The sequence below is a fragment of the Phragmites australis genome, chromosome 5 (assembly GCF_958298935.1).
Source record: "Phragmites australis chromosome 5, lpPhrAust1.1, whole genome shotgun sequence".
In the NCBI taxonomy this organism is placed as follows: domain Eukaryota; kingdom Viridiplantae; phylum Streptophyta; class Magnoliopsida; order Poales; family Poaceae; genus Phragmites; species Phragmites australis.
In genome coordinates this window covers 36,580,528-36,596,059 of record NC_084925.1, presented here as the reverse complement: position 1 = coordinate 36,596,059, position 15,532 = coordinate 36,580,528, and the positions used below count along the sequence as shown (strand labels likewise).

Here is a 15,532-nt window from a genome sequence, read left to right as displayed (position 1 = left end):
TGGGGGCTAAATGTAAAATTTCTGATTTTCCGCCTTTCTTTTCTTCTGGTTTTCACCTTATTGGGCCGGCTTGCTTATCCTTTGGGCCGGCCCGGCCCAACTGGCCCGCCCGCTTGCTCTATATATATGGGGCGGCTAGGGTTTCCAAACACTAGCCGCCAAACACTCTAATGGCTGGCAGTGCGGTGTTTCAACGGGGCTACAGTGGCACGCGCTCGTGCGGGAGCGGCGGAGCCGGCGGCGAACGGCGCGGCGCGTGGCGGCGATGGCTGCTTCAGGCGGTGCCGGTGGTGGCTGCTTCGGGCGGTGCCGGCAGTGGCTGCTTCGGGCGGCACTGACGGTGACGAGGGGGGCGCTGGATCCGCGCAGATCAATCGTTGGAGCATGGTGGTTGCGGTCGGAGCGAACGACAGGGCACGACGTAGCGTGAAGGCCGCCGGCTTCATGCCGGCGATGTACCCCTTTTCCTTTTTTTCCTTTCTATTCTCCGATCTGTGGCCGTGACCTTCGAGCATTGGATGTTGCCGGTTTTGTGCAGGGGACATCACCGGTTTGCCGGCCGGCGGTGTGGCGGCGGCGGCTACGGGCCCCACCGATCTCGCCATGCAGATCATTGTGATTGGACGCTACTGTGCACACGATCACTACTTGTTCATACAATCGATTCTACACAGCGACGATGTTCATGCTACATACTCTTTTCATGCGTTATTGCTACTGTTCATGCGACTCAGATCTGTTTTGATGCAAAAGACAGTAGTTGCGAGGATACATACTGAATCGATCATACCTTTCAATTCTTGCGAATGATTCGTGCCACGTACGGCATATAGGCTTGGCCAAAGACCTGTCCGCTTGATGTCGATAGCGATGCAGTGCAGATCGGTCGTAGGTAGATTCGTTTCGCTAGCTTGATCTCCGGCAGAGCTTCGTGCTGATAACGTGTTCAGAAACTACTGCTACCGAATGTAGTCCAGTGATTTCTCTGGAACAATTGCAAAAGGAGACATAAGCGTAGGAGAAAAATTGTCTATTCTTTATTTATCTGTATTTACAATAAGAGGTACTACCCCGTATATATAGTAATAAAAACTCTTAAGAAATAGAATCGAATCTTTGAAAGATCGAGACAGATTCACGTTCGGTTATAAAATTACAGGTTTCCTATCAGGAACATCGTGACCAAACGAGCTCGTGCGGTTTCCGCAGCCCGTATCCGACAAGTAGGTACCTGTCTCGCATGGAAAAGCTTGAATTTTTTTTCGTCTCAAAAATAGAGAGAGAGAGAGAAACCGCCCATTTCACGTCTGTGCTGTTCTGAAGCACCAATGAGACGCCACAAATGTTACATCACGAACCGAGATAACGCAATTCTGTGTCCGCGTTGTATTTTCACGAGGAATTTTATGTGGTTTCGTGTCTAGTCCCTGACGGCCGCGACGCCATACACGCCCACACGCCACACGGCTCTGCGCTCTCCCACACGCGCGCGCGCACCGCTGCTTCCTAGTCCCGGCCGCGCGTGGGCCGGCGGAGCGGAGGCAGTGAACGCCTGCATGTGCTGCTCCCCAGACACGTTCCAGGCGGTGGGGAAGGAGGAAGAGGAGGAAGCGATGGAGGACGTGTACCGCCGCACGACCGGGGTGGTCGCGTCCTGCTGGGGTCGGTTCGGCCTGGCGGCGCTGTGGTGCAGGCTCAGGCGGATCGCCCTGCCGCGCCGGCACTACCGGACGTACATCCTCGGCGCTGGCGGGCTCAACTACGATCCGCTCAGCTACTCCCAGAACTTCGACGACGGGAAAATCTGCGAGTGCGAGCCCGACTTCTTGGCCAGGTTCGCGGCCGCGCGGCACGCCGTCTTGCCGGGGCCGGTGGCAGTGGCACCATCGGTGAATTCTTGAGCCGTTTGTGCTTCCAGCCGTCTGATACACTTGTACTTAGAGTTGGATGAGCTATCCGAGAGTTGACCTTTTATGCTCATCCGTTTGTACTGTGTATCTGTTTTTGCATATATCGTAGTGGAATGTGAGTAGATGCGTATAATTTTGCACACCGGGACTTCTGTTCAGACTTGAGGTTTAATTTGACGTCCTAGCAAACAGACCTTATTCCGAGGTCCGCGCTAATGCAGCAAACTACTTCAAGCCTTTGCAGTTTACGAGTGGTGACATTCTGAAATGGTTGATCGACGTGGACCTTTTGATGTGGAGAACAAACAAAATTACAGAAACAATTCCGGTTCTCTGTTCTCCCGCGCAGCCTCGGCAAGTGCTCCTCCGGCGGCTGCCATGCCGCCTGGCTCTCGCGCAGAGGGCCACCGGTGTGGTATCTTTTGAGGGTGGTCGGCGTCGTGCATTGCAGCGATCGCAAGCTGCGCGGAGGAGAGCACGAACAGGAGAGCAAATTTTGTGGGATCCATTTGAGAGTGAGAGAATGTGATTCACAAGGTGGTTGGAATGGAGATGCATGTGTTAAGAGGACCAAACGTATGCATGCAGAGGCAGTTTGTTGACGAACATAGAGGCAGTTCATCTGTTAGTACTCGAAATCCCGTTGAAATCTTTGCATAGTTAGTAGTTGCAACTTGACTAATAGGATCATTTTTTTGGGAACAACGTTACCAATCGAACTCGTGCGTTTCCTGCCGCCCATATGTCCAGCATGGAAATGCATTTCCCGCCTCAAATCAAAATAGGAATAGCTCAAAATAGGGAAATGCATACAAACCATGCATCTGTATAACTCTATTACAACCAGATGTCTGATTCTTTTTATTCATAACTGATCCACCATTCCACCTCTCAAGTAATCGGAGCCGTACGATCTTTTGGTCGTAAAAGAGTTACGGAGTATATATAAATGGGTTGTACATATAGCTCTTCAAAATAATAGAGAGAGAGAGAGAGAGAGAGAGAGAGAGAGAGAGAGAGAGAGAGAGAGAGAGAGAGAGAGAGAAAGAGACCTTTTTCAAGTTTGTGTCGCACCAAGAAGACGCCACGAATCAGGATCGAGCTAAATTCAATTATGTATGCCTGTTATATATTATTTTTACCAAGAATGGTGTGAGGTTTCATCTTGAGTTCCTGACTACCGAATGTTGGCAATACTTAACGCCATGCAAATAAATATCTACAAACGCACGGGGTTCGTGATAGCATTTCATCTTAGAGTAGTCTAGGGTATCATATTTTCCACAGGAAAGAAAATGAAAAAGAAATATTGAATTAACAAGTATCTAATTATTACGAAACTGGTGAGAGCAAACAACAGCGTTGCCAAGATTGACGAACTCGAGCAGTCCAATCTGAATGTGCATCCTGCTTTCGGAACAAAACGGAAACGGTAGGGTGGCCACTGGCTGGCCAGTGAGTTTTAGCATGCATAATTTGCCTTGCTGTGCTTGGTGCATGGCAAGTGTGTCATCTGTAGCCTATCATGTTGATGGATGATGATGGAATGGTTGTTTCCTCTGAATGCAATTTCTGTGCGTTTTGACCATTGTGTGATCAGAAATACTATCTGTATCGTCTTGACTTGCCGTTTCACATATCGCCATGGTTTCCAATGCATATGAATGCCCATTACTTTTCTAATTACATTTTAGTTAAAAATATAAAATTGGAAGTACATTTGATGATAATCCAACAAATCTCAATACTTTTGTGTATATTAACAGTCAAAGCAATTTGTGAAATTACAAGGAAGCCACTTATGAATGGAAGAAAACATTTCTCCAGGCATTGTGAATTTCTGATACCTGTGGAAGCCGACTTTGCTGGGTGCATCAGTTCATCACAGGTTCGCAGCTATACCCAGTTAGTGAAATCAGTTGAATTTTGAACAAACAGATATTCCCTCAGGTTACAAAAAAATACCTTTGTTTCTGTAAGAAACTAAAATAAAAAACCATGACACGTTCACAGGTTCCCTGAAAGGGGATTTACATATCACCTTTACTGATGGTACAAAGTTTCTATCGCCTAGATGTAAGATTACCCAAAAAGGTATTGTACACGACTTTGTTATCAAGATCCAAAATTGGATGGCACAGTAACTAGAACTGAATCCTCAAGTCAGACCATCCTGGATGTTAGTTCATGAGATCGACATACCCATACAAGTTCTTTACTTCCAGTGTTGCCACACCATGTTTTATCGTTTCATGATCAAAAGCCCCTTGCAGGAAACTCTTGTTCAGGAAACATAATTGTTTTGAGAAACTCACATGACGTAAAAAATATAGCACCTTGAGATATATACATAACCAGCCTTGGAGTCAACCCCCTGTGAATAAACATGTTGCTTGATAATTGACATCCTTACAATATGAGTTGTTCTTACAGAAATGAATAAAAATGCAAATTTAATAACATGATATGCCTATGATATGGTGTATAAATGTTTGTACCTGTAAAGACCACGCAAGCCTTCTTGCCAAAAAATTTCTTTTAGTGCATAAAAAACCCTCCATAAAACTGTAAATTCAAAAAAGGGATCATGTTCTTTTAACACCAAAAACATTTTTAAAGCAAAGCTAAAATTAAATTACTGGACCTGAATATAATTATTGAAATTTTTTCAATACCTTTACTATGGAATGTGGGATATTTCTGCAAAGAACAGCACCCCATCCAGCATATAATGAAGCAATGCCGCCCCTTTTAAGGCATCCTACTAAAGCATTCCTGATGGCATGGTACTCTTATTAGAGCATGACTGAAGAGTATGGTGAACTGAAGACATCCTACTGAAGCATTCCACATGACATGAAACTAGCAATTTCTGTCTATCTCACTATTTTAAGGCTAGAAAAAGAAGCTTCTAAAATAAAGCAATAAACGAATGAACAACCCAAAAAGAGGCAAGAAAAAAAATGAATACCAGCAATTCTGATATTGGGAGCCCACTTGCATTTGTTGTTTTATGCATTCGCTGGGTGTAAAAACAAAGGATGTTGCAATACTAGAACAACCACCGGCGGCACAATGCGCAATTGAATGATATTCCTGCATATATGTCAATGCAACAGCACCGTAAAAGATTGAAGCGTATACAGTGTACTGAGTTTAATGACGACAATTAGATAAATGTCAGTAGAAAAACTAAACTGAATCACCTTTGGCAGAACAGGCAGAAGAGTTCCCTTGACTATTTCATAAGTTAAGGTATAAATTGCTGAAATGGGTGCAGAACAAACAAGTTTGCTAGCAAGCCCTCCATATAGTCCCAGAATGCCTGTAGAAGAAATTAGTCACGCACTAAAATATTATATTAATTGATATTCCTCAATTCTCAAAGGGAAACTGTAGACGGAAACAAAATTAAATTTGTGAAAATTGCTATCATATGAACATTACCTCTCTCAACAGGGGTGTGCCTTAGTGTATGGTAGAATGAACTTTGTCCAGAACTGTTAGCCTGAATAAGTGTTTTCACTGTATCAACTGGATGCAAAGAAACACTAACTACTGTCGCAGCTAAGGCTCCTGTCACAGCATGCTGGTTTACAGTAACAGCACCATCAAATCACGCTGAAAAGTTGCTTGAAGCTCTGGTGAACACTCGTCTACAGAATGCTGCTGACACATGTCATGCCCATAAGCATATCGATCTGCATTTGCTGAATCAACAACAGCATCACCCACCAGACGAGATGTGCATATCAATTCGTCAAGCTGAACATCTGTGCATACCTTACTGGAAATCTGATTTCCTGGCATTATCCTTGCCTCTTCGACAATTTCCATTTGCTGAATTGAGCAAGCTGAAAATTTAGGATCTTGAAAAATCTCTAGATTGGATTTAGTATCATGTAGAGAACTTTCACAATCATGTTCAGTATTAGCTTCTTCATTTGAGATAGTACATAGCTCAGCAGGCATGTTTCTTGTTTGACTGATCATTCCTAATGCCCATATTGGTGGAAGCAGCATAAGTTTCCTTACTCAAGCTTCTTTCGCACATTCAGAAGCCCCATTTTTTCTGTCTTTGCAGTTTGCATGGAGTATATATTTCCACATTGCAAATAATGTGCACCCCCAACCTTATTGATGGAACACATATGTATCCACGAGGAAGAAGCACCAAAAACGCCACTGAATGATGTCAGCATTAACATTTTCTTTACTGAATTAAGATCTTCATAAATTGATTTTGGTGTAGATAAACAGTTTTGAGATCTCAGACCACTTGAGCTTTCCGCACAGCAAGGTGTCAATATAGGTCCTTGTTGATCCCTGCTGAAGTGCACAGGGTCTTCCCTACTTGAAATACCATGGCTCTCAGATCTTTGAATTGTGCCAGATGATTCTGGCTGGCCAACAAGATTCCAGATCCCTGTCAATGCCGATACAAACTGGGGAGTGGTTAATCTTCTATCAGTATATGTGCTGCCTGATTGAGGACTTTGCCTCGATTGACGACTGGCATCACGATCCTTAGTAAGCAATGCATCTGGCTCAAATAACTGGTGGTCATCTAATGAAATCCGGTGGTAATTGATCGACGATTTTGCAGTTTTTGAAGCTCGACCATTTGAGCTCATCTTTTACAAGCTCGCTACAAGGTAGTGAATCACAAAAAGAACATATCCAACCAATCAGCTGCTCGAGATCTGCAAAAAGCAAGAAATCGAAAAGGCAAACTAGAACAATGAAGTAGTTCTCATATGCAAAGCGAAAAAAAACTTTTACAATATAAGCAGAGTCATTTGCGTGACTATCAAAGGGATAATAAGCCTAGCACGTAGCACCCAACGTGAAACAAGGAACACAGCATCGCGGTAGGGTAGCACACTAGTAAAACCGAATCTCATGAGCATCAAGCATCAGCAATCTACCAACGCAACCAAGAAAGCAGAAAAGCACTCCAGTTGCTGCAATAGGATCTGACGGCTTAGACAAATAGAGAAAATTTCATGGAGACTCCAAATCCCAGCAACTCTGCTCTATGGGGCATTTCTTCCAACACCCTGTGCGAGCAAGACGACGTCACTGGCGCACAGAGCGACAAGCTCCAAATCTTTGAGCATCTCATCCAACATCATACACGAGCTAACAATATAACCCGATTCTATTCGAATGCACCGAAGTAAGGGCATTCCGAGGCGTGCGACCGTGCAAGTCCGGATGACCGGATCAGAGGTTGCTTACCTCGAGACCACCGCGAGCTCGCGTTGGTCGCGGGCCGTGCTTCACAGGGGCGAGGAGGAGAAGGGCCGCCCCTCTGCTCCTCCTCCTCCTCCTCTAATGGCGAGAAAGAGGTTTATGGCGCCGTGGGTGCTTGGACTCGCAGGCTCGCTCGCAGCTGCATCTCCATGTCACCTTGCTCCGCACGTTCGCTTCTCCAGCTGTTTCGAGGACGCCGCCGCGATCGCCGGGTAGAGCTTCGGTTCTTCTCAGCACGGGTTGCGCCGTCCGATGGAAATCGCACAGCTCAGGATCGGAGATCGTAGTAGCGAGCCAAGAAAGCGTCTTCTTTACCATTTGACCCATTCCTACATCGAGTGAGATTTGAAACAATCTGCTCGTTTTTTTTTGGCGATTAAAATGAACGTTTTGGCCGATTTATTCATGACACATGCTTTGCAACAATCTTTGCCACCTCTATAAAAAAAATCTGACTACAAATCTTTGCCAGCTCTGTAACAAATCCAAATGGTATTGAATGTGTACTAGATGTACAGATTAATCAGGCGCCATCACTAACAAACTGACAACTCCCCATAAGCAAACGGGCTGTCTCATAGTTGCATACTCATATCTCACAACACTTTGACGGTCGAACTTGTCACAGCGATGGGTTTCCACTTTTCACAGCTCCTTCTTGCTGCTCTGTCCATCGTTGGAGCGGCTGCAGAAGAAGAAGAAACTCCTCCACGGGATGCTCGGCAACGCGAAGTTCAGAAAAGATCCGTACGCGATCCTTGGCTGCCTTGGAGAAGGCACAGAGCACTGATGCTCCACGTTTACCTGCATAATTTGTTGCATCGACGAAATCCATAAACAAATAAAGAAAAAGGGTGCAAGCAGTGGAGCATTCCAATAAATCTCTGTCGAAAACTTCATCGATGTGTTCAAACGAATGTACATGTTGATGCGTGCTTATGTTGGAGATGAACTTGAGGCCCAGCTTGAGCACCCCCTTGTACGTGCCGTCCTCGAGCACGATGTTGTACGGCGCGGGCTTCATCTGCAGGAACTCCCGCTCGCTGCCCTCCCTGATGATCTCGCCGACGTACACCCTGTAGAGCGTCAACACGAGCGGTGTTAATTATCCTGTGATTTTTGCAAGTGATCGTTTTGTGTCCTTGGTGTACTTCGTTTCGCCGACGGAGGTGTCTTCAGCGAACTGATCCCTCTCCATGATCGTCAGCGTGACCTTCGCCGGCTCTTTGCATTCGGCGTCTGACAGAGGAAATCTGAACTTCTGGTTCCACCAAATCTTCTTACCTTTACCTAGAAGAAATTATAAACCATGGGCAACTCTGAAAAATTCAAGCCTTCTGTAATCTTTTCGACGGCTTATGAGCTACAATTTACTGTAACACGGAAAGATTATTCAGGATTTATTCATACCTTGTGTGATTTTGCTGCTGAGAATTTGGTCGCAACACTGAACGTTCACGTAGTGCCTTTTCGATCCTGCAAAGAAGAACTGCATGACCAGCCTAATGGGTTATGAGATTCAGAATTTCTGAGTAGGATTGTTGATACAAACGTCGTAGGTGATGAGCATGTTTCAGGCCCTCGGCACTGACTAACAGAATTTCTAAAACTCCCTCCCTCTTCTCCATGGAGAAGACGCTAAGAGAACAGAATGCAAGAATGCATTATATATATTGCATATGCGTGAGAGTTACAATGTTCCACGGAGTCTAATTAAGTACAAGAGGAGTTTCTGAAACGAGAAACGCCAAACCATCAATGAAAAGAATTTTCTTACCCCATTCGTTACATGTGCTGGTAGCTCCTATTTTGGAAATGGGAAATACTTTGGCCCTATTTAGCAGAGCTGGGAACTAGGTATGGTTGCCTTCAAGAATTCGTGGATTCAGAGTGTTTAGAACAATCATCTTTTTTTCATTTTAAACTAAAAACTATAGACTTTAAATTTAATATGATAAATAGCGGATAGCAGGGTTGTAGTAGATTGGTATTATGATAGCGAATAGTAAATAGCGGATGAGGTGCTGAGCTCTAATAGTAGAATTTTAAAAACACCAAAACCTTTATATAATAGTGTATATATTATAACTTTCTCCCATCATAAAAATCATGCAAAATAGACTAATCAATTAAAACAAAAAGATTAGAGACATAAGATAATACAAAATATTTTTTAAAATAAATTAAATTTAAAGAAATAATGTACTAATAATGAACCGCTAACATGACTAAATAGCATGTGCTAAGATAGTCTTACAAGAGCTATATCAGCTGCTAAGTTCTAATCTGTTATTTTTTACTGTTATCTCGTATCAATAACGTTTATACCCAATACCACTATTGCATACTCTCCCAACACTATTAAATACACTACTTAACCTACTTTATTTTAACCTACAATCGATAATATACAGGAATTTCCTAAAACTCTACCAAACATAATCTTACCGTACAAACTGAGACGTCCCACAGCCCGGCACTACGGGACGCAGAACACCGTTCTGACCCGACTCGCAGGCTCGCAGCATTTCCTTCCCCACCCGCACCCGCACATGGCCGCTTCAACCGTCGCCGCCGACACCGCCGCCCCGCTTCCTCCTCCAGCGGCGGAGCCAGCGGTCACAGCCGTACCAGATCAAAAGTTATCTCATCCTCCCCCTCCTCAGCCCGATGCGCCGGCGCAGGCGCCGGCACCAGCGCCGAAGAAACGGAAGCTGGAGGACGCGGGGTTCCACACCTCCGACTACTACAAGATCCGGGCCGTCGTTGCGGACCTGCGCGTCCGCTTCGTCCAGGTTCACACTTCCTTCAAAAATTACCTTTTTTTATCAAAAAACCTAATTTTTTTACCCAAAAAACCCCTAAATTTTCACTAAGGTTTGTTGATGTGCAAGTGTGGAGAAGGCAAAGTTGGTCTCCTAAACCAATAAGCTAATGCTCCTAGAAATCTGGGGTCTGGGGCAAATTCCACGCTACATGATCGCAGAAAAATCTATTTGTGAACCCCACGTATTTTGTACTTGTTATGCAGTGTAGTTTCTCATGTTATGGATCAGTTCTGAATTGCCTACCTTTGTTTTCTGAAGGTTTATGAAGCTCCTGATTTCCGAAACAGCGATGCTGCTCGTGAGATTCTGAAAGGTATAAAAGAAAATTAAATTTCTGCATTGCTAGAATGACACTAGTTGCTCCATTGAAGGGATTTTATATTCAGAACAGCACTCGACTCAGTGGTACCCTCAGTGCTGTTCTTCTCGCTATTGCCGGCGAGGCTATGGCTGTGGAGGCCTCTGAGGTTGAATTGCAGCATGAAGGCTTATCCCTTTGTCCCAGATCTTTGATTGGTGCTGGTGGGAGGCGAGGAGGGTGGACTTAAAATTGGGCGGTTGGGGGTTGTCGCGGTGTGTAAGCGGGGAGCTTCCACAGGGACTTGTCAAAGCTTAGGACCTACACTGGGACCTGCTTGGACATGATATTTGAGGAGAATTCAAGTTAATGTAGGAAAGAGTATAATGGCGTAACTGGAAATAGGGGGGTTGATGTAACTTAACATTTTAACCTTTAGATGAGATGGATCAACGGTCCGTGACTTCCAATCTGCCAACTAGAAAAGGAAATAAGAAGTAAATGTTTAAAATTAAAATGGCTACTCTTATAAGTAGTATAGATCGTGGAAGTGCAAATTTATTTTTTTATTGCGAGTATGGGAGCCTGCAATTAAACATTTTCTTTAGGCTAGCATCTTCGTGTCCTGAGGCGTTGAACATTATAGTTTAGTCACAATCCTGTATTTCTTTCGTGTTTCATGTCTTTGGCCAGAACACCATGATCAGCCTTGATGGCAAAATTCTATAGCATCATTTCCATCCACATCAAAACTTACCTTTTTGTTGACCGGTGAAATCATTGTTGGTGAGGTTATGTAGTTAGGAAAGCGGTGGGACTTCAATTAGAAATCAGACCATCAACCTGAGGTGGCAGTGTGGCACCCCCAAGAAAGCTAGGACAAAAAGCCTGATAAATGCTGTCATTTTAATACTTTGCATAAAAATGGATGTGATATGAAGGAGAACCATTCTATTTAGTCAAGTGCATAGTCATAGGGATAGGGGTCGAAGGCGCGTTCAATGACCTCGGGACGTCGACCCAATTCGAGGGCCAAGGTCGAACAGAGTCGAGGTCCCAATTCTCAATGGGTCACCACACCGTTGCCGCTTGGGTTTGCTACGGGATGATATGCAGGCGAAGATTACAGCTTACGTGACGTAGACGAGAAGCCATGAAGACGGTAGAGATGGAGGCGACAGAGGGGTGACGACACTCCATGGCATCAACAGCTTTCACACCGGCGCTCGGGCATTCACTCGGTACCTCATCACTGTGGAGCACGGATGAGGGGCCACGTCGGCAATCCCTCACCCCCACCCCGATGCAGATCTTCATCAACAGCTCTGACGACGCCATGGACGGCATAGCAGTTGGACCTTCTTGTGGTGGACGAAGGCGGTGACGGGGTCGGCGCCGTCTTTGTGGAGCATGTTCACCATCTCCTCCCACACCTTGAGTGTCGCCCTCCCTGGGTTCGTCGGTGGGATGTCATTCCTCACTGTCGCTGACAGCTGCAGCAGCGTGACCCACCCCAGCAGCTGCTTCCCGCCGCCGTCCTTCTTCACCTTGGCCAGCCCATTGCTCACGAAGTTCACGCCATTTCGCTTCAGTGTCGCCATCACCTCCTCCGCCACCCACGCCTGCTCCTTCGATGGGTGGCTGTATATATCGATGGGATTAGGGCATGGATTGGCAGGGTGTGGTGTTTATATGGGCTACTGGGCTTGGCTTGAATAGTGGGCCAAATGAGTTAGTAGTCCATTTATCTTTCCTTTTCTTTTTTTTCTTTGATGTATATGCCATATATGCCTTGATCGCCTAGAAAAAGCAAAAACGCCTAGGGTCACTAATTGTCGACTCGGGTCATCGATCCGGATGAATCAAGGTCGCGTTCCGCATCATTAATTTGTCGTCCCGAAGCGGTATACCCCTTAGTACCACATTTTTGTTAGATGTCAACCCATGTCCTACGACCTCGTTCCTCAACCTGATCGACCCAAATTTTTGGTTACTATGGTCAAGTGGTCTATGATGTGTGGATGATTATATGAACCCTAGCGGTCTATATGGGCAATGAAGAGTGAATATTAGACCCTATAGGTAATAGTTTTCATCGGAGATGCTTGTTGATCAATTGTTGTGAATCACTTCTGTTGTCTATGTAACCCCATTGGCGTATCTTTACCTCGTATGATTTGACATTCATAACTTCGCATACATATGACACACATGGATCCAAAATCATGCATTCAAACACATGAAATCCACACATTGCACATCCTTCTCACAAGAAAAATATATTGTACAATATATCCTTCTAAATGCTCAGCATCATTAGTCATGCATAATTCATTATTCACAGCACCGCTGATCATATAATTTACTCCCTTCAGTCCAAAATAAGTGTCGTTTTGGGTTGCGTGCAGTCAACTATTTCAAACTTTGGATACAAATTACTTTTTATGTTTGAGTTTGGAAACTTGAAAATGACGTGAGTAGATTTATCTCGAAAAGTACTTTCATAATAGTATACTTTTGCTATGTTTTATCAATATATTACAACAAAAAGTAGTAGTTAAAGTTGTGTTCTAGGGACTGTGTTGATGTCCAAAACGATACTTATTTTGGACTGGAGGGAGTATGTGTTTCATCTGTATGCGGCAGGGAATTGTTAATGCAATTCACAAATGATGTTTGTTCAACTTTCTCTCTAATTCAGACTCTAAAAATAAGCCACCAGAAGTCTCATGTTCTGTTCAGTATGTACATTTGCCTGTTGACATGGCTCTATCTTACATACATATGCTTGCCTTGTGTTTCAGAAATAAAGGTAGTCATGGAACTATCCAAGAAAATAAGGCTCAAACTTGGTGCTACTTCTGTGCCTGTGAAGCCATCGAAGGACGAACCTGCTGGGCCAATTCCATCTGTAGAAAATAATCAAGCTCCTCAGGTAGGTCCTGCACTTCCTGTTAATATTGTAGGTGATGATGCACCAATCAAGCACGATAACTCAGAGAGCACAACAGTGAAGACGAAAGAGTAAACCCAACCCAGGGAGATGGCAGATAGCCCAAAGCTGCTCAATGAAATTGCAGAGGGCTCTCATGTGGCTGGTGGATCTCCTATCAGCTCGAATTTTCTTGCCTGTCCTGGAGGTAAAACCGTTTATTATGGGCTAACCAAAGAAGAGTGGCGGGCGTTAGATTGTTGTGCTCACATCCATTCATTATGAGTAGTACTGCATTGTTGATTCGTCGGTGGATGATTCAGTTATTAAACAGTTACTGTGTAACTGGATCATACATCACATTTGTGCTGTTGTATGAACTATAAGTCCGTCCGTTGTGGGGTCAATGCTTGAGTAGAGAGCTAATGAATTGGGTACAAGTAATTCGTCGGGGTCGTGATGTGATCTGTAAGCAGTCAAATCAGGCCCGTCAAAGCGTATCCGTCTCATGCCTGTTGGTATATAGAGTTGTGATTGTGCTGTCGTATGAACAACAGGAGTGCTCATGCGCCCAATGATCAAAACTATCAGTTGCAGAAATGGATGTATCGAGCATTTAGCATGTGATAGTTTGGTTCGAGCACCGGTTCACCCAAGCATCCATTAGAAAAGCCGCAGCCTTGCCCTTGCAACGCCGAGGGGTCCTTGATGCTCCCCTCCGTTAAACCAAAAAGTTATGGATGAAAACGAGAGAATTGTTGCCGTGTTGGGGCTTGGGACTCGGGAGTTGGGAGGTACATGGAGTAATGGAGCTGTAGGGGCTTGGGAGGTGGGTAGCCGTCCGTAGCTCTATTACAAGGAAGACACCACAAGTGAGTGCTTACACTGTCACAAGTACCACTATTTGTTTGAGGATTGAAGCAAGTTTGACGTACCCCACCGTTCCATGTTTGTGAAATCCATTTTTCTGCACTATACTGAGGTCCTATTTATACATGAATTTCATACCAAATAGGTAATTTCGTGTAGACGGGTGATTTTTTTTTTAACATGGTACCTCAATATAGGGTGTTGTTCTTGGCCAGTCGGTAACCGGATTTATCAGTATGTCCCTTCAAAATTTATCACCATAAAAATTAACAAATTTTGATCGAGATTGATCGTAATTATCGCCGGTCACATGTATAACTAGCAATCTCAGCTGGCTAACGTTTTCGAATTCAAATTTTTGATTTTGGAAGTGCGACATGGCTTTTCTTTACGGAAAGCTCTGCAAACCAATCAACTAAAATCCTAACTTCATAGCTTGGCTATTTTTCGCCAGGAAGCGTCATGCATTCACGGCATGAATCATGGATGTACGTAAGCGTAAGGGAATGAGATCGTCTGACTTCTCCGGTGAAGTCAGATGACTCCAACGAGCTACGAATTATTGATTTGAGATAAATGGGTCAGATTTGATGGTACAGTACTGTGAATAAGAAAAAAATATGCTACAGTAACTGACGGATTTACTCCAGTTTTGTTGCCACAGTTCCAATAAAACCAGGATAAATTCGGAAGCCATAGATGTCCATGATCTGATGGCTACCCCAGGCAGCCTTGCTGATGATCAATCCGCGATCGACTTCCTCTGATCCACGATCCGCTGCTATCTCCTTCCAATCTGCAAGCCATGGCTAGATCGGCTGATTCACCGGCTGGTTCGGACTCCGGACGCGTCCGTCCCTTGCGCGCGTACGTGCCCGGCCGTATCGTCACGTGGCCCGCGGCGCGTAGGTGGAGAGCGCAGCTCCCTCCGTGCCTTCCTCGTCGCCGCTGGATATCCAGCAGCCGTCGCCCGACCGGACGGGGACGAGAAGGGAGGAGAGAAGCAGACGGAGGATCTCCACCGTGTAGGCGGAGGGCGGGGAGAAGTTAAGACGATGGGACGGGCCGCGGATGGACTTGCCCGGTTGCCCCGCCCACGCGCGCGGTCGGCGCGGGCGGCTATAAATACGAGGGCTCCCACGTACCCCCCCGCCCACGCGGGCACCGCTCTCGTTAATTTTTCCCCGGATCTCCAGCCGAAGAAGCCCAGGGGAGCTCCTTCGCGAGTCGACGAGGCGCCGATCCCCGGCGTCGTCGACGTGACAAGATCGCTGCACGGCGCTCCGGCGCTGCGATCCCGTGAGGCGAGCCCGCTTTCCACTCGCGCACCGTGTAAGATCCCGCCGGTTCTGCCGCCCACGTACGCGCAGTGCGCGAGGTGGTTTGGGGCTAGCGATCTCCGCCGAGTTGTTTTGCGTTTCCGGAAAGCATCTTCATT

At 45.5% G+C, this 15,532-nt stretch overlaps 2 protein-coding genes and 1 pseudogene across 2 annotated transcripts; 2 read left to right on the top strand and 1 right to left on the bottom strand.

Moving 5' to 3' along the window:
* Nucleotides 1-1,433: 1,433 nt before the first annotated feature.
* Nucleotides 1,434-2,050, top strand: LOC133917640 (uncharacterized). Its single transcript, XM_062361519.1, has one exon. It carries the CDS (start codon nucleotides 1,557-1,559, stop codon nucleotides 1,899-1,901), a length of 345 nt encoding a protein of 114 aa, XP_062217503.1. The 5' UTR covers nucleotides 1,434-1,556; the 3' UTR covers nucleotides 1,902-2,050.
* Nucleotides 2,051-3,752: 1,702 nt separating this feature from the next.
* Nucleotides 3,753-7,466, bottom strand: LOC133917639 (uncharacterized; annotated as a pseudogene).
* Nucleotides 7,467-9,635: 2,169 nt separating this feature from the next.
* LOC133919465 (uncharacterized) lies at nucleotides 9,636-13,668 on the top strand. Its single transcript, XM_062363864.1, has 3 exons — nucleotides 9,636-9,961; nucleotides 10,253-10,307; nucleotides 13,097-13,668. Exons 1-3 carry the CDS (start codon nucleotides 9,719-9,721, stop codon nucleotides 13,318-13,320), a joined length of 522 nt encoding a protein of 173 aa, XP_062219848.1. The 5' UTR covers nucleotides 9,636-9,718; the 3' UTR covers nucleotides 13,321-13,668.
* The last annotated feature ends 1,864 nt before the right edge of the window (nucleotides 13,669-15,532 follow it).

What these genes read in the sequence shown, in the direction of transcription:
- LOC133917640 (XM_062361519.1), top strand. Translation starts at nt 1,557, where the DNA reads ATGTGCTGCTCCCCAGACACGTTCCAGGCGGTGGGGAAGGAGGAAGAG.
- LOC133919465 (XM_062363864.1), top strand. Translation starts at nt 9,719, where the DNA reads ATGGCCGCTTCAACCGTCGCCGCCGACACCGCCGCCCCGCTTCCTCCT. An exon ending in TGCGCGTCCGCTTCGTCCAG is followed by an intron (nt 9,962 to 10,252) that starts GTTCACACTTCC and finishes TGTTTTCTGAAG; the next exon opens with GTTTATGAAGCTCCTGATTT. An exon ending in TGCTCGTGAGATTCTGAAAG is followed by an intron (nt 10,308 to 13,096) that starts GTATAAAAGAAA and finishes CTTGTGTTTCAG; the next exon opens with AAATAAAGGTAGTCATGGAA.